The following is a 21,728-nucleotide window of genomic DNA, read 5'->3' on the forward strand; positions in this document are numbered from 1 at the left end:
TGGCAGACAGTGGCAGCCACGGGAACCAGGCTGGCGCACCATTAAAACACAGTGCTGCATGCTTGGCTCTTACCAGGGAGGTTTCTCTTCCAGCTGTTTGCTGAAGCTTTCCTTTGAAACATCCTCTCCAGCCACAAATCAGTAGGCAGCACATTTCTGTGGGATGCAGACGTGCAAGCAAGAGATGTCTGCTTAGGCTCTGCTGCCTGGAATGGGGACGCTGCTGCAAGGGCTTGCAGGGTACCTCAGGGAGAGCTTTTCCAAATCATCCCAGCCTCCATCTAACTGCTCTGGGAACTGCAGGATTGGTAACTGGGAGATGTCGAAGCTGAATGGAGTGGGTAGCATAGTAACGGGATGGACCCACAGTTCTGCTAGCTGCAAATCACTGTAGCTTATGGGGTGTGTGTCTGGTCTGGGCTCTGCTGCGGGGATCCAGAGAAGCCGTGTTAAGTAATGGAGCATAGGTATAAGTGAAGCCTTACAGGGTCTGCCTCTGAAAGGTGTGCAGAAGGCTGGGTTCTTTTTTTCAGCTTGCTGATGCATCCACTGACAGACACTCGATGGCACAAGTGATGTTCTGCTGCTCCACCAGGTCAGCGAGTTTAGTTTTCCATCTATGAGGTGAGAAAGAAAAGCCTCGAGAGCTGGGGAAGCTGGACAGACAAGCACAGGCCACAACGGACTGGGTTGCTATTGGGATAACTTAGTAGCGAATGGCTACCTGCACCGTTTCAGATAAGATACTCTAAATGTTGTGCGCTGCACAGAGCACAAGTTTGAGTTTGCTGTTCCGAATCCTAAAGATTATTTCTGTTGCCATCATCTCTTAATGTTTGGGTTTTATGGTTCTCACTTCCAGAAGATGATGGCAACTTTATGGTCTTTGCATTTGTCCTTAGGCCGTCTGTGAGCTCCCTGGACCTAATTAACTCATGGCTATGGAAGTAGCAATAGTAATAACAACAATTATCTTTTGTCTTTGTTGCTATCTGAATTGCTGTATATGTGCTTCAACAATAATACAGGTCAAAGAGGTTGAGACGGACAGCCCATCCCCAGATTTGTTGTATTTTAGATCCTCGTTATGGCAAACTAATGGGCTTAGTAATCTGTTTGATGAACGTCTCTTTCTTTTCAAAGGATGGATCTGCTCTTAAGTAAAGCTTTGCAAAAACTGGGAAGTGCTGTGTCGGAGCTCTTGAACTTGGACCACTTCCAGGCCTGACATCCAGAAACTCATCCCTATGGGTGATAAATACAAAGAGGTAAGCTCTTTCAAGTGTCCTGGAGGAAGAGTGTAAGGACAAATCATGGGTGGGTACTTGAAGCTGCTGCTGGACACGCTGGATTTTTCAAGCCCCAGGGTGCAGGGCTGGCTTGGCTGACACCAGAGGTTGCGTAGAGTCTCCTAGTTTACTAGAATTGTCTCCTTATATGAAATGCATTGCTTTGCCTGCATAGTGAGTGAGGAGGAAAGCAGAATGCCCTCTGTCAAGAGCACTTATTTTGAAAAGCTCTTGAACTTGAGTAAATCAGAATGTCTGGGGAAACTTATCCAGCCTTTTAATTAGTGGACATCAGCTTTTTAGGGTATATTGTTTTGGCTGCAAGCACTGTTCTGACTGCCTTGCAGTAGGGAGGTGGTAACGTGTTTGGGCGTTGGGGGTTTTTTGAAGGGGGGGTTGGGAAAGCAAATCGTGCTGTGGCAAATCAGAAGCAGAACTAATTATGCATGTGTATTTCATTATACCCTTGGGCTGGCTTATTCCTAATCTTTAGAGTCTGCTCATCCTCCTTGATGTGGGAGGCACACATAGGACCTGTTGATCCATTAAAAGTGAACCTTAAAGGTAATATTGGGAAGCACTTCTAGAGCTAATATTAATATAACCAATGCTGCACTGCAGGCAAGGCAGTCATCTGTTGGAAATGGGTCACTGAGGCTAAACAAATTCATGCTGTCTGAGGCTCTGACCCATATGTAGATTTCAAACCAAGTGAACAAATTGTGAGGGTGCTGTTTTTGGATTTACTTTGAATTCGAAACGATGACACAGTCTCAGTTCTTAGTCAGTCAGACTTCTAGTAGCAGTGGATTTTTCTTATAGGACTTGGGAGAATGACTCAAGGTTGAAAACTGGGACAAACAAGTTTATTTTTTTTTCTGTCAAGCAGCATCTGCAGCCTTAAACAAATTATCTATTTGTTTGTTATTTTTAAAACTAGCCTGGAAATGAAAGACAGCTGCCTGCTTCTGTTTTCCTGCTTGAATTTATTCTCCAACCTAGACCCACGAGATTGGCAAAATTTCCGTTTGGATTCAAGAGGAGTTGCTGTTTAGGAAGAGTGGCTGGTGGTGGGAGCAAGGCTGCTTCTTACTCCTATCAAGGCTAATGCTGCAGCCCTGGAGGCGACTGGCAGGAATTTCATCTTCTTTTTCTATAGTAGCTAATGTTAGAAGGCTATATAGCTTCCTTGCCCAGCAGAGAGGAGAAGGAAAGGGAGGGACAGAGACGCTGCAACTTCTTGTGGCACCTACAGTGTTGAGTTTTCAGTGGTGATAGATAGCCCTCGTGGCTGCACTTGGTGACTGTGTTTACGTGCATCCTCCTCACTACATCAGCTTCCCCTAAGATTTATTCTAACTTGCTGAACCATCTGAGCAGCTTTCAACTGCTGCCTTTTTTTCTTTTTCAAATTGAAAAGAAAAAAAAAACCGACTTGATTAACTCCTTCCTACCCCTCCCACCTTTCTCTAAGTGTGGAATTTCCCTCCCACGGTGACATGTAGCTAAAGGGCAGGATCAGCAGCATTCAGAGCAGTACCAGGGATGTTAGAGGCTTGTGGACTGCAAAGCAGAGAACTAGAAACTGGAGAAGCTTCCCAAGCTGCTCTTGGAAAGGGTGTTTATGGCTCCATGTATGGAGACCTACCTGACAACTACATTATTGGTATTACTGTTAAGTACTGGGAGATGTTAGGAGAGACAAGATGACTGTGGGCAAGGCATTGCTGGGCAGATGCATCCTTTCCAAAACTGCTGTGCCTGTGCAAGGGAAAGATGTTTGGCCCTGCCACTCCATGTCCTCTCTCCAGGTACAGAGTGAGCCCTGCGCAGCTGTCCAGCTGGCACAAGCACTGAAAGGAGTGTGAGGCTTTTGAATAGCTGGTGAATGGTACAAGATAAGGGGAACCTCACAAGGAGCTAAGCCTAATCTAAAGCTCTCCCTCCAGAGCAAGCCCTCCGCAGGTCCCTGCATGTTCCCTGGGGGGCCGCCTGCCCTCTATGGTGCTCCCACGAGTCTGCGGTGGCGGGGACTGACAGAGACGGAGGAGCAGGCTGCATGTCAGCACTCTGTTCTGCACTGAGCATGGCTGTGCTGTCAGTGAGTGTGACTGGGTTAATGGAGTATGTCAGGGGACTGAGGGCAGGGTTTGGTGGTGAGCTACTGACTTGTCAGGCCTGGGGAAGTGGTATGTAACAGCTCAGCTTCTCACACAGAATGAGCTCTGGCTTGAGGCTGTGGTTTTTATGTTTATGCATATATATATAAATATATACATACACACATGCAGAATATGTATTTTTTTGAAATACTTGAAATGACTTGGATGGCTGATGCCAACACTGGGTTCAGGAATTTGCATTTCTGAAAACAGCCTTGTGATAACGTGGGATGCAGGAGATGAGCAGGGCCATGACAGTAAGGGAGGGTACTTTGAATGCCGGATGTGAGTGGAGGATGGCGACTAGGAGAGGAAAGCGTTGTCTGCTGATTGGGGGAGACTCCTCTGGCAGAAACAAAAGATAAGAGACTGGAAGGGCCTGAGCAGAACCATTCCTGGGACATCAGCAGTGTCTGGTATCGGTGTTAAATGGTCTCATTCGTGGCACTCCCAGCCCTGAAGTTGATGGTGTAACGTTTCTTGAAGGGGTCTTGATCCAAAGCCTTTGCTTTCTCCTGACTCAGTGAAACAGGTATGTCCTGGGATGAGGGAGTGGTTCATGGGGTTTGGTGGGAAAGACTCATTCCCATCTTCTGTTTCTTGTAAGTCCTGTTGTCTGCCCTTTTGTCAGAGAAAGGGTTGGAGAAGCGTGAGGAAACCTTACCACCTTTTACTGAATGACAAAGTGAATGATACTTTCCTGCTTTGGGAAATTTTTCCCGTCTGAGCTGGGCTGTCATTTCCCCTTGCCAGTCTCAAGGCCGTTCTGAAAAGCCCCTAAGTATCCAACAGAGGGAAATCTCGAAATGCCAAGATTTGCTAGGTTCAAACCGGCCTGCCAAAGAGTGTGCTGGGGAGCCCCTAGCTGTGAATCATGGAAACCCGATGGATGCAGAGCTCCGTAAGGTGCTACCTTGCGCTGGTGGGGACCCAGCAGCATCCCTTCCTGCATGTATTTCCTTGGTTGTCCCTACAGCTGTGGGTTAGGGACATAGAGTAACTCCCCAGCATCCTCTTTGGTACTCTTGTAGCTGTCTTCTCTCTGTGAAGTGTCTTCACTTGCCCAGTTAGAAGGTATTGGGTTTGCCTCACTCTCCTTCTGTCCTGCAGGCTGGATGCAAAGGAGGAAGCATGGTAAAGGCAGCATCTTTCCAGGATCCATGGGCTCTTTGAGAGATGATCAGAGGGAGGCCAGATGATCTGCACAACACGCACGCCACTGTTTCTCATCCGCAAAGGCAGCATCGGAGCGTTCTCCCCAGCCCCGCGCCCCCCGGCTTGCCTGATCGTTTCCGGATGTTTCGCAGCTGTGAGTGGGAGGTCCTGGAGCGATCCCTCAATATCCTCCAGGCCAGCGACTTCTACTGGGGCCCCTTGTCTGTGGGAGAGGCTCACGCCAAGCTCCAGCAGGAGCCTGTTGGCACCTACTTGGTGCGGGACAGCTCACAGGGGAACTGCTTGTTTAGCCTGAGCGTGCGGATGCCAACGGGGCCTGTCAGCCTTCGGATCTCTTTCCAGGAGGGTTATTTCCGCCTGAAGAACTGGTTTTCAGACTGCGTGGTCCGGCTGCTGGAGCTGGTGGTGGCAGGGACCCGGAACAACCCCTTGCACTTTGATGAGATGGGGGGAACCCCCCTGGTCTTCTCCGAGCCCCTGTGCCGGAGCCGCCGGGCAGTGCCCACCCTGCGAGAACTGTGCTGCCGGAGCCTACCTGCTGGTGCCACGACGGGGGATGGAGCAGGGCTGGGGGGCTCCTCGGGGATGCGCCCAAGGGAGGAGGTGTTCTCACCCCTGGGTGGAAGGGGAGGGTTGGAGGGGAGCATCGTCCCCAGCCCCTCTCCGTCCTGGGCTGGGAGATGATGCTGTGCGCATGGGAGACAGAGGTGTCTGTTACGTGGCTGTGCTGGTGGGGTGCATGCCATGCCAGTGGGGCTGGACTGGCTGCTGGGAGAGGAAGGGGAGGACAGGGGGAGCAGGGGTTGAACCCGCTGGCTGTGACAGCCACATCCTCATACGTGCCCAGTGTGTGTGGCCTTCCCCAGAGATGCCTGGGGTAAAGCCAACCTGAAGAGCAGAGATTTCTGCCCCACCTCAAGTCGTGCTCTTTTCTCCATTTATAACTTATAAGCTTGAGGAGAAGGTGAGTTGCCTGTCCTCCCAGGTCAGCCCTGTGTTTTCCTCTATCCTAAAGTGCCTAAGCTCACTTACACTGCTACAAATCTGCCCTTGTGAAGTGGTATGGCTGAGCACAGTGCCACAGCAGTGTATCTTGGGCATCAGTGGGCACAACCCCTGTGCCGTCTGGATACCCATGTAGCCACAGTGGAGCAACGGCACATTTTGCTCTTTGCAGCGCAGATGTGATGCCTGCCACTTCAGAGGCCAACATTTGCACAAGAGGGAAACCATTGCAGCCATGTATGATACGTGCAGCTTCACTGGCTTTTGCGTTGCTTTATTTGAACAGATTTTTGGGAGTGCAGATGAGTTACGTTATACTAAGAGCATGGTATTCCTGCAGAAGTAACCCTGGTCTGGAAAGCTGGGGCTGCCCTGGGAGAGTGTGAACAGATGGGATCCAGCTCCCTTTCTTATGCTCATCTGATAGTATGCTGCTGCCACCTACAGAGCATAAAAGGACATTTTGGTTTTGCCTCAAAAAAGGCAAATAATTTTTTATATAAGACTTTTAAAAAATTTAATAAACATGTTTTTATACTTATTTTTAAAAGTCAATGAATACATGGTGATATTTTCATTCCCTTGCAGTGTTGGAAACCCTGTTAGTTTAGTGCCCAGACATGGCAATCAAACTGAAACTGAACAAGTTAATTTCTTATGAAGACCAAAAGCAGGTGTGAATGGTCCTAGCTGGGAACAAAAAACTTAATTCAACTTATAGTGTAATCAATTCAAGAATTTTCTAAACATAAGATACTTCCTAAAAATGTAGAGGTGAGATTTTCAGAAGTGGTTTTAGCACCTTAAAATTTGTGCTCAGTGTTTGAAAGCAACATGAGTAACTCAAGATCCTAGAATGGGGCACAGCATCAGTGAACTCAAGCTGGTGAGTACAAATGAGAGAAACAGAGTCAGCTTAATTAGGGTTATGGTTCATTTCAGGGGCGCAGGCAGGTATGATGTCTTTGAAAAAGAGTGACTGAAGATAGCTGTGTGAAAGGAAAAATTCAGATACTGTAAAATTCGAGACAAACTGTTTTGCGTGCTGCTGGAGACCCACGGCCGGCCGGGCAGCTTGCTGAGCTCATGCTGGCTTCAGACCTGTGCAGGGGAAAAAAGCTGAACATGGAGAGAGATCACTCTGAATTTGCTCTTTTGGCTTCAGGTATCTTATCTGAGGAACCAAAATGTGCGGTCAGCACAAAGAGAGTGATACAGGGTGTGATTCATTACAGGAGCCTAACTTAGACCCTCTGAATTATTCTCTGGAGAGCTCTGTCGCTCTGCTGATGGCAAGGTGCCTGGCCTCTTATCTTGGGGCGCTGGCCTGTGAACTGAGGTAGTTAAATAAGTGCTGGAGAAGTGGCCATCATCTCCCTGCCGCCTGCTCCTTGGTGTCAGGGAGGCCAGGGGCAGCTGGGTACCGCTGCAGCTGCTGCAGCTCTCAGCCCAGTGCGAAAGCATGAGCTGGGATTGTTCATTACCACAGGGTATGCGCGCACAGTGGTGGCTGACACGTGGGTATGGTGTTGCTTGCTACCAGAGCTATAATCTCTTGCAGGGACAGGGCAAAAAGCTAAGCAGGTAATTGCATGTGTCATTGTGGCTGTGTCCATTAGAGGTGGTGAACTGGAGCCCTTGGATGCCTGAGTCAGGCTGTGATGCCCTGGGTGAGGGTTGGGTGCCCTGCATTACCCCAGGCAGCATCATGAGGTGGGCTGGGGTTCGACCCATTCTGAGAACAACTCTGTGCATCCCCTGCTCAAACACACCCCCTGTCACTCAGGGTTATTGGTATCTCCAGCTCCTGAAGCAGCCCTGTCTGAGCTCTGCAACCTGTGCAAGGACTGGGGCAGACAGCAAAGCTGAACCCTCCTGCAGGCTGTCTGGCAGCAAAGGCCAGCAGCATCCTGGGCTGCATTAACAGGAACACCGCCAGTAGACAAGGGGAGTGATTACCTTCCTGTACTCCACTTCTCAGACCACAGAGTATCGCATCCAGTTAGGAGCTCCCTGGTACAACAAAAATAATAAATTGGAGTGAGGTCAGGGGGGTGACATGACATCAAGAAGCTCAGGGGGGCTGGAGAACTTGCCCTGCAAGGAGAGGCTGAGGGAGCTGGGCTTGTTCAGCCTGGAGAGGAGATGGCTTCGGAGGAACCTAACAGCAGTATGCCCATACCTATGAGGAGGTCAGCAAAAAGCCAGGCTCACCACAGTAGTGCACGACAGATGAAGGGAAAATAAGTCCAGGCTGGCTACAAGGAGACCCTTTTTCCCATAAGGGAAGCCTGGTTGTGGGGCAGGCTGCCCGTAGAGGTACAATCTCCACACTTGGAAGTTTCAAGACCCACCTGGGTTAAGCCTGGAGTAACCTGGTGTGACATTGGAGCTGGCCCTGGTGTGAGCCCCTGGCTGGACTAGAGACTTCTGGAGTCTTCCCCTGAACAAGTCCTGCAGTCCAGAGGTGGGACTGGCCACAGAGTAGATGGGGGTTGTGGTGCTGTCACTGCAGGTACTGTGCCTACAGAGGGACTGGGATGGTACTAGCACCAGCCATGTGCTATGACATGTTCGTGGATGAAAAACCACTCCTACTTTCCCCACGCTGTGTGGAGTGTCCCTGGGTCTGGGTCACACATGTGCTCTGGGTGCTGCTGCCTGCTATAGATTTGGCCTGGTCTTGGGCACCATCCCTTTGCTCACCCTCAGTGCTCTTTGGGCAGAGCTCTGGCAGTGCGGAAGTCTCCTGTAGCTCCTACGCCTGCCCTGCTAGCCCCTGCAGGCATCTCGGGTGGCTCCAGGCACCTGTGCTTTGGGACTGTGCCCTGGCTTTCAGGTGTAAGCCCCTGACTCAGCAGGGTCAGCTGCATGGCTGCCCTCACTCTGTCTGCTGCGGGAGGAGTAGGACTGGGTCTGCTGCCCCGGCACCCTGCCCGTCCCCTCGCTCCTTTTGTTCCTTGGGGGGTGTTGTTGGCAAGGCGCCTGGCTGCCTTCCCTTCAGAAAGCAAGGAGGGGGGAAGGAGTGGGCTAATTTCTTCCACGTTTATAACCGAGCGCAGGAATGCTTCTGTTTTATGGCTGCGGTTATAGCTTGCTGAGGGAAGAGTTTTCTAACTGGATTGCTTTGACCTGGCTGTGAACCATTCTCATTTGGCCGAAAACGAGCATCTTGGGTTGTATGGCTTGGGGCTGCGGAAGAGCCCTGTTTGTGGCCAGGATTGTGCCTTAGGAAAATCACACCAAGGGAGAATGAAATAGTTTGGTTTTTAGTAAAGACTGCATTATTTTGTTCATTTATATATTTTTTTTTAATTGCACAGCAAGTCCTCATCTCTGTCTTACAAGTTAAGTCAATTCCATGCAGGGCTGTAGCAAATTGATTTGAGATCTGCGTTTGAACAGCAGTGAATGACTGCCAAGCATTGTTACATTAGGAGAGTTTAAAGCACATTATGGGTGAGTATCCTGATTATTCCTGAGGAGAGGTCACTTTGCAGATCAGGACTGGTGCAAGAAAGAAAACCAATCTGGGAAGAACATGAACGTGAAAAGCGCATTGGCTGCGGACGGCTTTAGATAGTCCCTCTTCGTTTTCTGCTTGGATGTTGGAAGAGAAACCTTTTTCATTCAACTCTTGAGAAAAAGTTGTACAAAGCAAACCCGTAGGAGTTTACTTCCACGGGGTGGCTGCAAATGATCTGGTGTTTTCATTAACGAGTGGGAGACGTTCACTTTAATCACCCTGCCTCTGAACCGGTCCCTCTGCCATGTACGAGCAGCTCCTGGTGGCCCCCATCCAAACGTTTCTTTTGGTGGCTCCTAAAGGGACTTATAAAGAAATTACAAACTTCCTCACAACCTCTTGAGCACCATTTGGGGAATAGAAGAAAATTGTTTGCATTTTTATATGTTATGTTATACATTTCTCCAGCTGACTCATTTCAGTTTGTCGAGGAAACTTATACAGCCTCGCAGATGGTTTTTTTCAACTGTTCTTCCTAACAGCCGAAGTTGAAAAGTTTAGTTCTTGTGCGAGGGGCTTCCTCTGCTGGTCTGCGAAGGGTCTGGATTTCAGTCCAAACACACTGCAGGCATCCAGCAGGAAACTGCTCTTCATCTGCTCCTGACTAGCTGTCTGTTAGCAATGCTCTGGGGCCCCAGGGGTTAATTTCCCAAAATCCTTCTCTGAAACTTGTTAATAAGCTCCATATGTACCCATGTGTGTGCACAGGAGGGGCCCCACAGCCAGCCATTATTGTAATAATACTTGATTACCTCTGACATAAGGGTCTGTATGCCATTAGGGATTGGCCTTGATGGATCAGGATTCACTGAAAAACACAAGTTTGTGCAAAGGCATTTCAAACAATGTATTAACATTTGGGCATCCTCAGTGTTTGGAAACTACCTCCTCCTAAGTAGGCAAGCTTCAAAGAAAAATCTTCTGTGTACACACAGCTGGGTCTCAGTTTTGGACCCTTACCCTGATGTCCCTCCAAAAATGTGTATTTCAGTTTTTAAATGTGCTAAACCCCTTAATTTACAAGGATACCTTGGTTGGGGGAATGTGATGCTTTGTCTAATTGAGTTAATTTTGCATCGATTCCTTAGATGTTTGGCATCTGTAAAGTTATAACTGAATGCACTGGAGCTTTCTGCTTGCCCTGCGCCATTGCCTGGTGCAAAGGCAGGGCTGCTGAGGGCAGCGTTCAAAGAGAGAGCGGGTGTCAAAGGGAGAGGGAGATGCGGCAGAGCTGCTCTGCGACTCCCAGTGCCTCCCTGCAGAGCTGCCCGGGTCTCTGCATGCTCCTGCTGCCTTGTGATCTCAGCTGGGGCTGGCAGAGCTGGGGTTTTGATTCAGGCAAAGCAGAGTATTTCCATACGCTTCCCGTGCAAGGGCTGGCTTGATAGACTGGGGCTTTTCAGCCAGAAAAGGGATGGCTGAGGTCTGCAGCAGAGATCTGTGAAGCCTAAATGCCATGGAGTAGGTGGCTGAGTAAGTGTGTTTTCTTAAAAAAAAAAAAAAGGAGGCATCAGATTAAATGCTCAAGTGCAAGCCTCAAACAAAAGGAGACATTTCTTCACGCAACGTATTGCTTAAGCTGTGGAAGTCCCTGCCACAGGTCACTGGCGAGGCTAACCTCTTTGTGGGTACAAAAAGGGATTAACGGTGATGAATGGAGCACCTCTGCAGCAGGAAACGCTGAGCCAGGGAATAGGGGAGAGGTGGGACCCAGGTGCAGCTTTGAGCTCTGTGCCTCACTGGGCACACCTCTGCCGTGGCAGGAGTGCAGGAACAAGTCAGCCTAAATTCAGTCTTAGGCTCAAGACCAGGGGATAGCTGTGCTGAGTTCTGGGTGTGCATGAAGCTCCTGGAACCCATGCTGGGGCCTCTCAAGGCAGAGGGGGTGTCTGCATGTTGCAGACCTGTACACCCACCAGCACAGCATGGAGTTGCGTGCCCTAGCAGCAGTTTAATGGCAGCCTCAGCAGGAGCAGCCCTTGGCCACTCCCTCCCAGCTTTAATGAAGAGAAAAATGGGGACATCTGTCTGATGCCTGGAGGCAAGCACCAGCACGGGAGAATAATGTCGCCATCGTCCAGAATGAGTGAAAGGGTCTGACTTGTCAGCTGAGGACATCGGGGAGGCCAGCATCAGCCCAAGGTGACAGCTGGGACAGCTGTGCCCAGCCGTGCTGGTTGGGGTAGGACTGGGGGGTCCCAGCCCAACTAACCTCATGTCAGAAAGGAGCTGCACTGCTTTAAATGCCATATAGCGCTGGCAGCTTCCTAGATCTGCGTTTGATTCATCCAACCCAGAGCAAACAACGTGCATACACTTTTAAAGGAAGGATTTTTGGCTCCTGGGCTACCTGCTTTCCCAAGACACCACCCTTGCTGTCAGAGCTCTCGGCCTTCGAGCTGGTCCCAGATGCCATTGAAATCAATGACCAGATTGTTGTTCCCCTTAGAAGATTTTGGATTAGGCCCCCACCCTGTTTTGTCAGGCTGATGTGAGCAAATGTGGGTTTTCCACACTAAACATAATCAAAACAAACGCTGCTCCCACTGGCTTGTGCAGCAAATCATGCTGGGGGAATAGCTGGCATTCGGCGTGATTAGCCCAAGCACAGATGCCTTCCAGCTCGTAAACAATAGCCTAAAGGATTGGAGAGGATCACAAACAAAGCACTTACAGGCAAGACAGCATTTCAAAAGGGACTTGAGAGCTTATGTCTATTGGGGGTTTGTCTTTTAAAAATAAACCAGAAGTAAACAAATTGACAAAGAGGGCTCTGAAGAATCTAAGAGAATGAAAGTGAGGAGAGTGGTTAGGGGAAAACTTAAGGCAGGACTAATGGGTCCTTTTAAACTCCTCAACAAATGTGTCCCCAGCGTTAGGGATGGGCAGGCACTGGAAACACCACCTGATGAGGCCAGGTGGGACATGGAAGGTATGCAGGAGAAGACCCTGCTCCAATTCACCAGAGGAAAAAAATCCCTTAAAAGCAGTGGAGCAACAAAAGAACTAGGCAACTTGTGTTTGTTAAGTTTTATGGGGATTCAGTCTGAAAGGATCATTCCCTGCACTGTAAGCTAGTGACAAACTGCTGTGAATTCCAGACTGAAAACAGTTCCGTTTATGTAAACCATAGTTTTCTATCATGCTTTTATTCTTTTTCTTTTTTAAATCTCATTTTTTCTAATAACATCTTTAAAAGCAGGCTGAATTATTTCGAATTGTGTCTGTTTTCTCCTGGTCCTGGCAAAGTACCCAGCTTCACACCCAAGAGTTTCTGCAAGGGGCCAGCAAAGTTCTTGACACTGATGGAGCTGCTCACTCTTTTAGATGCCACGGTGAATGGGAGCTGTGGCAGGAGCTTGCCAGCGTCACTGTAACTGAGATGGCATTGCAAGTAATACTGAGCCCAGAAAGGCGCCAGCATCCGTCACGCCTTCCCTGGTTCTGTGCATGCCGGGAAATACATGCACACAGCAGCCCCCCCCCGACACCACCACCCCCCCCCCATTTGAAAGCTTCAACCTGAAAGGTAGCAGCTGACAGCAGAGCACGTACATTAGCACAAGGTGTGTGCCAGGTCCTCGCTGCTAGACTTTTAGGTGCATCTAGGGTTGTTTTGGGATTCACTGAATCTCAAGCCTAAAATAATACAAGCGCAAATCCAGATGTTCCAGGTAGTATCCATCCTCTAGGTTGTAACCCTAGTTCTGCGGTACTGGGTTGGATGGGGAAGGATTGATGGGTCCTTTTATCCTTGGACTTCTCTGAAGAGATCTCCAAGGAATTGGGATGGGAGAACAGGGTGGTGGAGAATGGGAGCTGAAGATCTTTTCCTGCTTTTACAGACTGTGCAGGGAATTGGCCAGATACGAAGGCAGCTCTAGTGTACGTGCTGAAATACCTAAAATAAGCCATGCAAACAAATCAGTCGTATGTTATCCAGATGGGACTGTTCAAATCCAATAATAGCAGTAAAGTGCTCCCGAACTCTGCGGAGAGAGAGATTATAGAAGGATCAGGTATAATTATAGTGCCTTATTATTACCATTCTCATCATTCTTTCTAACAAAGCTCTTCAATAGGATGAAAAAACTTCTTGCAGGCGAATGTAATGTGTTTGCTGGCATTTTTTCATTCTTCCTTCCAAGGCTGTTCAACTCAGTCCCTGTGAATGGTGTTAATAAATACCATAATGATCTTGGACTATATTATTTTTCAGATGATACCTTCTTTAGCATCTCTCTATGGCCTTGACTACAGCAAACCCTTCTTCTGAAACACCTCACTGCTGCTACCACTAGTGAGAGCACCAGCAAAAATACCCCTCTGCTGCTCTGCTCCTTTTTTTGATACATGCTTTTCCAAGCAGGGTTAAGCAACACCCTTAAAATATTAGTGGCTGCAAAGTGGCTTATCTTTATATATACTATAGGCCAGTCGGCCTCACCTCCGTCCCTGAAAAGGTGATGGAGCAGTTCATCCTGGAGGTCATCTCCAGGCATGTAGAGGACAAGAAGATTATCAGAAACAGCGTGGATTCACCAAGGGAAGATCATGCTTGATCAACCTGGTAGCCTTCTATGATGGCGTGACTGGCTGGGTTGACGAAGGGAGAGCAGTGGATGTTGTCTATCTTGACTTCCACAAGGCATTTGACACTGTCTCCCATAGCATCCTCACAGGCAAGCTCAAGCTAAGGAAGCGTGGGCTGGATGAGTGGACAGTGAAATGGACAGAGAACTGTCTCAACAACAGAACTCAGAGGGTTGTGATCAATGGAGCAGAATCTGGATGGAGGCCTGTCACTAGTGGTGTTGCCCAGGGGTCTGTGCTGGGTCCAGTCCTATTAAATGTATTCCTCAATGACCTGGATGAAGGGATAGAGTGTAACCTCAGCAAGTTTGCTGATGATACCAGGCTGGGAGGAGTGGCTGATACACCAGAAGGCTGTGCTGCATTCAGCAAAACCTGGATGGGCTGGAGAGCTGGGCCGAGGGGAACCTCAGGAAATTCAACAGGAGCAAGTATAAGGCCCTGCACCTGAGGAGGAACAACCCCATGCACCAGTACAGGTGCTGAACTACTGGAAAGCAGCTCTGTTGAGAAGGACCTGGGAGTGCTGGTAGACAACAAGTTGACCATGAACCAGCACTGTGCCCTTGTGGCCAAGAAGGCCAACAATATTCTGGGCTGCATTAAAGGGAGTGTGGCCAGCAGATTGAGAGGCTATCCTCCCCCTCTACTCTGCCCTAGTGAGACCACATTTGGAGTACTGTGTCCAGTTCTGGACCCCCCAGTTTAAGAAGGACATGGAACTGCTGGAGCAAGTCCAGCAGACAGCTACGAAGATGATCAGGGGACGGGAGCATCTCTCTTATGAGGAAAGGCTGAGAGACTTGGGTTTGTTCAGCCTGGCGAAGACTGAGGGGAGATTTCATCAATACCTAAAAATATCTAAAGGGTGCGTGTCAGGACGATGGGGCTAGGCTCTTTTCAATACTGCCCAATGACAGGACAAGGGGCAATGGGCACAAGTTGGAACACAGGCAATTCCATCTCAATATTAGGAAAATCTTCTTTCCTGTGAGGGTGACAGAGCAGTGGAACAGGCTGCCCAGGCAGGTTGTGGAGTCTCCTTCCCTGGAGAAGTTCAAAACACACGTGGATGCCCCCTGATCTAGGTGTCCCTGCTCAAGCAGTGGGGGTTGGATGAGATGATCTCCAGAGGGCCCTTCCAAACCCTACCATTCTATGATTCCTTGAATAGAGGTGGAATTACTTAGCAAATATTCTCTACTTTGGAAAAAGTCATAGAGCTGGTGGTATGTATCTGCAAGCTATTCTCCCCCACCTGAGTCCTGTCTCCTCTGAACACCATCAGGGCTTGTGAGACAAGCCAAGGGTTATCAGAATCAGACCCTGGGCAAAATGGGTGTGGGAAACACGCATCCTTGTGTGCAGGTTGGTCTTGTGGGCTGGCACCACTGAGAGAAGGAAAAAGGCCTCCTGGCATTTTTCAGCAGTATCCTTTTCCGGGTCACTGCAGATCCTGGAAGTGTTGCCATCGGAGGAGCCTTATGGTGCAAGGGAGCTATACTCACCACAGAGGCATGGCACAGCCCCACAGCAGCTCTGCAACCCAGCATGGACTTCCCGGGGAGGGGATTTCTCACAGGAGGGAAGTCCCAGTCGCCTCTTCCACTTTTGTGGCTTCCCTAGCCCCAGAGAAACTTAGTATGGGGAAAAGCTGTCAGTGTGTGGACGGTAAAAACTCTCCCAACACATCTCATTCTTAATCTGCAGCTCTCCCTGCATTGCTGTCTGTGTGGCCCTGATTCGGTGAAACCCTCACGCCTCTCTCAGCCTGGGGAGATGCCTGCGCCTGTGTCAAGTCTTAGAGCATCTGTCCCAGGCTTCATGTCTCCATGCCCTGCTTGCCTGCAGGTCCTGGGCAAACTAGGAGGAGAGGCAGTGCAGTTCAAACAGATGCAGCAGGCTTTGGGGGACGGGTTAGGTTTGTTTCTTGGGGTGGGAGGAAGGGGCGGTTTGCTGAGATGGGTCTTTCTCTTTTCTCCTTCCCTCCTCCTCTCCCCTGAGCACCTTGGCAGAGCCTTGCTCTCAGCTCAATGAAAGTAGGGCAGAGCCTAACCACATTTCAAGCTGTCTGCGTTTTTGGATTCTGGGTAACTGCGATCTCTATCTGTTCCTAGAAAAGATTTAAACAACTTATAAACCACAGCTGGGCAGCGATAATAAAGGAAGCAGTACTGGGGTGGGGAAGGATCTCCCCAGCATGTGCAGAGTGGGAAGAGGGGGGTCTGCAGGAGAAGCCTTGGCCTCAGCTGTGGTAGAGAGTCTTTGCATGGCTACTTGGGCTACAGGGGGTCCCAGGGGGGGTCCCTAAGGGAAACATCAGCAAGTATTAGTAGCTGGATATAAAATGCATCTGTGTGTGTACCTGTACACACATGCATATATACACATATATAAAGATCAAGTGGAGATACATTTAGCCACAGGAGAAGGGGTCTGAACCCCGCTGTGGTATCCACCTAGTCCCACCTCCATGCACTTGTTCTCACTGAGGTTGTGTCTCCGCACAGACAGGACATGCTTCCTCTTGCACTCTGGGGATTTTTTGCATTTCTGATTTCCCATCCCTGTTGGACCCACATCTACCATCACACGGCTTTCCAGGAAGGAGAGACCCCTTTCACTGGGCTGTTTGGAGTGGGTTCAGGCTCAGTTCCCAACCTCCAGGCCCACAGAGAAGTTCAGAAAACCCCTCACAGCTCTCCCCTGCCCTACAGCAACCTCAGCTGCTCCTGGTGGGCTCATCAGTGCTCTGCAAGGGTTTGAAAAATAAAACCTAATGATGATCCTCGTGCATGAGGCCAAAACTATAGGTCCTTGTCCTGCAGTCCTGTCAGCCAGGGATGTAGACAGCAGGTGGGAAACTGGGGGGGTGAGGAGGGAAGACAGAACAAAACATATTTCTATACTGGCAAAAAACCCAGCAGAGAGGTGATTCTTCCAGCAAATGCTTTTGCCAGGTTGCTTTATTTAATTTGGATAGCCAGAATAGGGCCTGGTGGTGAAAAGATGTTTTTCTACCCTAGAAGAGTGTGCTATAACAGCTGTGTCAGACTGTGTATTCTCCACAGTTCATGATAAAAGCGAAGTTGAGGAATTAATAGGGAAAAAAAGCAATATTAATTTGCCAGTGAGATACTTAGCTACTTAATCCCTTCCCAGCCTTCCTCCCAGGAGCTGGCAGAGGCCTTGTGTGCACGAGAAAAGCCATGTGGATCTAAATTGGTGTGCAACTGCATGCACATGTCTGCTGCAAGGGTCTGTACTGGTTCCAGAGGTTGCTGTCGCTGTGATGAGGGTCATGTGCCCCAACACCTTGAGCTGGAAAGCTGCTGCAGGCTGAAGACAGGGTCCCAGCTAAAAAAAAAAAATAGGGAAGACATTAAAAGGAAAGGGGGGAAAAAAAAAAACACAGAAAAAAGCAAGGGGAGGAACAGGGGAGGGAATGAGGTAGCCTGGGTGCACAGGAGTGCAGGGTCTCATTGAATGAGCTCGGTGGGAAGGAGCTTGGATTTCAAGGCAGCGTGGGGCAGGCCTGGGTACCTGGAGGTGATCAGAAGCTGCTCTCTGCCATGGTGCAGGGAGCTGGGGCTGGCACAGCTGGCTGGCTCAAAGTGGGACTTGTTGAGGCCGGAGCAGCTTTCCTGTGCAGAGGAGGCCAGAAGGGCCATCTGGCGAAGCCATCGCTGGCAGGGACTGGTCCTGCGGATCCCTTGCAACTGCTGCCACCTTGTCTGACATGATCCTTCCTGTTCCTGCCTCACACAGGACCCAGCCCCTGCCAAAGCTGCCTGTCTCCCACCCTTGCCCCTTATGGAGAAGATGCACAGCCTTCCACTCATGAGGATTTCAGGGCATGATGTGCACACCTCAAGGTGTGCAGCTGGTGGGGAAAGGGGTTGGGGGCTCCTGTTTTAAGAAAGCACAGCTGTGAGCTGTCAGCAGTGTGCCCTGCCCCTAGCCAGCATCCCACCACCAGCATTTTTGCTGCTAATGTGAGGAAGTTTGGGCTGGCCCGGCCGTGGCACCTCAGGTCTTGTGACACATCCTGCGGCCGTGGGAGAGCTGCATGCCTGTGACTCCTGCTCTTGTACTCCCACGGGGGGCTGGCAAGGCAGGCTGCCAGGGCCACTGACAGCAGCCGCACGCCCTTGGGGCACAGCAGCTAGCTGGCGGCTGTTTGTAGAGGCACTGATTTGAGCCTGCCACTGTCGAGGCAACCACAGCGAGCTGAACACCACCACCGGAGTCTTGACTAGTGCATCATCACCGGTTAGAGGCATAAAATAGGCACCTGGGCTTTGCTGGTCATGGAAAGTATGTAAAAAGCTTTCCCAGGAAAAATTGGTGTACAGATCATCTCTGCTTCCTCGCCTGCTGCAGCAAGAGCCCAGCCAGGGCCCACACGCAGTGCCAGGAGGCCTCTGCAAGCTGAGAAGTATCATTCATAATAAAACTGCACTACTCACCAGCGCTGGCAGGAGTTTCCAGAGCACCCTTGGCGTAGGAGGGATGGCTTGCGAGCAGCTGGGGTAGACGGCACCAGGCACTGGAAACAACACTGCCCATGGCTCCCCATGCTTTGCCCCCCAGCTGGGGGGCCGCCATCCAAAAGGGCTCAGTAGACGTGACTCAGCCACCATCGCTCGGCTGCCCATTGCGAGCTGGGGCTGCGAGGGGAGCCGCCAGCAGTGGGGCGAGTGGGGAGTGTGGGGTGACAGGTCCAGGCTGCTGCCGGGACAGTGGCCTCTTGCAGTATAGGGGGATGAGGAGGGCAGCAGGCATGGATGAAACCCACTACAGCAGGGCCACGCATCTGACAGACCCTGCAGTAAGGTTTATTTTCCTGTCTCGTGCTTGCTCCCGCCTAACAGGCAAACCTCTGCTGCGGTCTCTGCAGCTTGCTGAGTAAATGTTGTTCTTCGAGTTGTTGATTACGGTTAATTAGCATTAATTCTGCCTTAAATGGATCCTAGTTGTGCTCGTTTTCTCCGGGGTTACAGCTGCGGTGCTGCTGAGCAGAGGGAGGCGCGGAGCGGTGCCGGGTGCGAAACACGGCGTCTCCCCGCGGGTGGCCTGGGACGGTGGCGGGGGATGGGGGTGGGTGAGGGAGAGAGGAGGTGGTGGTGGTGGAGGAGGAGGAGGAGGAGGAGGAGGAGGACGGGCCCCGCACAGCGCAGGCTTTTTGCACACTTCATTTTCAGAGGTTTCAGGTTTTTCCTTTCACCTGTACCGAAAGGAAAAAATACAGTAATCGCTGCTGATCGCATCGCTGGCCGCGGGGCTCGGCCGTGCCGCAGCCGCCGGGGCCGGGGCGGGAGCGGGGCGCGGCCGGGCAGACGGCGCCATCTTGTGGGCGAGGGCGCGGGTTGGCGGGCGACGGGTGCTGCCCCTCGGCCCCTCGCCCTGCCACCGAGCCAGGCCGGGGCTGGCTGGCGGGTGTCCCTCCGCATTAGCCGAGGCGGCTTCCCTTTCCCGGGTGAGCTGCCCCGGGAAAGCTTTTATGCTCTCGCACGAGTGGACAAAACATGGCCCACTCTGCTGCCAGCAGGGCAGCTCCCGCCTTGCTTCTGCCTGGGGCTTGGCCAGGTGGATGTCCTCCTGGAAGGTGGCAGCCTGAGAAGGCCAAGAAGTGCTTCCAGGCGAAGTCCCACTCGCCCCGGCTTGCCACACAGGCTGTAAGAGGGAGCCTGAGAAGGGGAGCCGTAGGGAATGCCTCGAGGTTAAGGTGCAGCCATGCAGCGTCAGCCCCCAAGAGTGGATCAGGCGTGTGATGATAATTTAGTCCCTGGGATTCTTTCCAGTAGATGAACAGAGAAAGAGCAGAAGCAGGGTGATTTCTGAGGCAGACTCATTTTGCTGGTGAAAGGGAATTATAGACGTGCCCCCTCCCTTCCTCACAGTGGTGTCAACACCTTTCTTTTTTTCTGGTTTCCCCTCGAGTCACTGATTGTTCTCTTCCCTAGAGCAGTTCAACGGGTAGAAACATAGCGAGGGCATTGGCAGCTTTTACCTCAGCATCATCCAGCCCTGCTGAGAGGCACTCGACACACAACAGTGGTAAAAATGCTGGCAGAGGTACAGCCCTGCTCGCGCTGGCTCTCCTATCGCTCCTGCCGCCAGACAGAGGGAAACTGTACGCCGCAGAGTCTGGGGTTAGAGGAGTCAAAGAGATTGTGAATCCTCAGAGGTGCGCGTGTTGCCGCTGGCTGGCTTTCCAGCAATGGGGGATTGAGCTGGTCTCTGACAAGGCAGCAAATCCAGAGCTGCCGTGCTGGGGAATGCTCTGAAGCGTGCTCTGCCATGAGGCTTGTTGAGTTGCTGCAGCTCTTCTCTGCGCCAAGCGGTGTTTCTCTTTTGGATGGTGGTGGTGTTAAATGCTTCAGCAATAAAGAGGCTTTGTTGTGGTCTCTCCAGCATTGCTTTTGCCTTGGCTAGCAGCAGCCTTTTTGTTTGAATAAATGCTTTCCCTGGAGTTGGCTGTGGGGCCATGTGTGGGCACGTGTGTGTATGCACGCATGCCTTTACTTGTGGGTGTACATAGGACACAGCTGCAAACAGGCAAGTCTGGTAGGTTCAGCACTTGCCCAAACTTGTTGTTGTTCCTGCACGCCAGAACAACGTGCTTTTCCTCACGGTGTGGAATGCTGGCCACTGTTGCGGGCTTTTAACAGCACTTGAGTGAAATTAATGGCTGCTTTCCAGCTACAAGCAGAAACTGTTGCTAGCACCTGGCCCAATCCTGTATTTAGTCTCAGGAAGCGATCAGCATTCGCTGCATCAAAGGAAGGACCAAGCCATACAGATCCTGGCCAGTCTGTGCTATGGCAGGGCTACAGCTGGACTGGCAGTTCCCTCCTCATCACGCTGCAGGGACCAGCTCACACACAGCAGTGCACTGTATAATGCATGAGTGAAGGTCATATGGTGACCTATTCCTTTGAAGCTTTGTAATTTATTTCCTTTGGCACAGGTATCCTAGTCAGTTTCACCTAAGTTTTGGGGGGATCAGTTCAGCTCCCCTACAGGCTTTTAATAGAAACATACAACTCTCCAGATTTTCCTCATCTTCCTCCCATTTATGTCTCCGGGGTTAAAACCCAGTCCAGAATCCCCAGACCAAATTGAATTAGAATTTAACATTCAAAGATTCAGGCTCCCTTTAGGCTGTAAGGAACAGAATGTCATCCCGTCTCGCAGTTAATAGCTGCTGGGTAGTTGTTTCAAAGCCATTTCTTTTCAGCAAGCTCTACCATAGCAAATTCCAGCAGTGAATGTATTTCTGGCCTGGCCATGCCTCTAATCCCACAGCTGAGTCTTACATGTGATCTCTTTTGAAATGCTAGATCTATATATATTTATTTTTTTTTAAATTCCAGACTGCGATATTTCTAGGACTTGGCATTTAGAGTGGCAACAGGGTTGTTTATAGGAAGAGAAGGGAAAGGACAGAAGGAGGATGTTGACCTAGCAGCCCTACAAACCTACCGCGCTTAATCCACTTATCGCTCTGAATTCCTGAAGCAGATAAATGCTGATAACAGTTAAAACACATCACTGACAGGAGCAGCATGTTCTGTCCTCTAGAAATACATCAATGCTGGAAATTGCAAAGCTGCGTGCTACCATGGGGATGAGCATGATACAAGAGCTGAGGAAGCCCTCGCCGTTCAGCGGAGTTCTTCCACAGGAGGGTAGTAAGCCCTTGACCCCTTCTCCCTCCCCGCCCCAACTGCCTTGAGATGCTGTTCAGGCCCGAGAAATGCTGCCGAGCACTGCTGTAACCCTGCAGCCCCCCAGAGCCACAGCTGCCTGATCTGTGCCTACATATCTGAAATACCAAGTGAGCCCCGAGTGTCTTGTTACCGCTTTTGATTGTCCTCGTTGCTCAGCATTAAGACCTGCGAGGAGCGATTTCCAGCTGAGACCAGCCCCATGCAGCTCATGTCAGTGTGTCTTGGGGAGAGGAGTTGGTTT

At 50.6% G+C, this 21,728-nt stretch overlaps 1 protein-coding gene and 1 long non-coding RNA gene across 3 annotated transcripts; one reads left to right on the top strand and one right to left on the bottom strand.

The window, feature by feature from the left end:
* The first annotated feature begins 1,144 nt into the window (after window positions 1-1,144).
* On the top strand, window positions 1,145-6,173 carry LOC135313614 (suppressor of cytokine signaling 1-like). Of its 2 annotated transcripts, none has more exons than XM_064453217.1 (2): window positions 1,145-1,268; window positions 4,562-6,173. In XM_064453217.1, the coding sequence occupies exon 2, from the start codon at window positions 4,628-4,630 to the stop codon at window positions 5,309-5,311; it is 684 nt and encodes a 227-aa protein (XP_064309287.1). In that variant the 5' UTR covers window positions 1,145-1,268; window positions 4,562-4,627; the 3' UTR covers window positions 5,312-6,173. The 2 variants fall into 2 exon arrangements, with proteins under 2 accessions (XP_064309287.1, XP_064309297.1); XM_064453227.1 differs by lacking the exon at window positions 1,145-1,268 and adding an exon at window positions 1,704-3,983.
* Window positions 6,174-16,701: 10,528 nt separating this feature from the next.
* LOC135314827 (uncharacterized) lies at window positions 16,702-18,832 on the bottom strand. The gene is made up of 2 exons (XR_010374321.1): window positions 18,221-18,832; window positions 16,702-17,108 (listed from the first exon to the last, which is right to left on the bottom strand). It is a non-coding gene; the product is annotated as an uncharacterized LOC135314827 (long non-coding RNA).
* Window positions 18,833-21,728: the final 2,896 nt, after the last annotated feature.

Source organism: Phalacrocorax carbo, chromosome 1 (genome assembly GCF_963921805.1).
Source record: "Phalacrocorax carbo chromosome 1, bPhaCar2.1, whole genome shotgun sequence".
Lineage (NCBI taxonomy): Eukaryota > Metazoa > Chordata > Aves > Suliformes > Phalacrocoracidae > Phalacrocorax > Phalacrocorax carbo.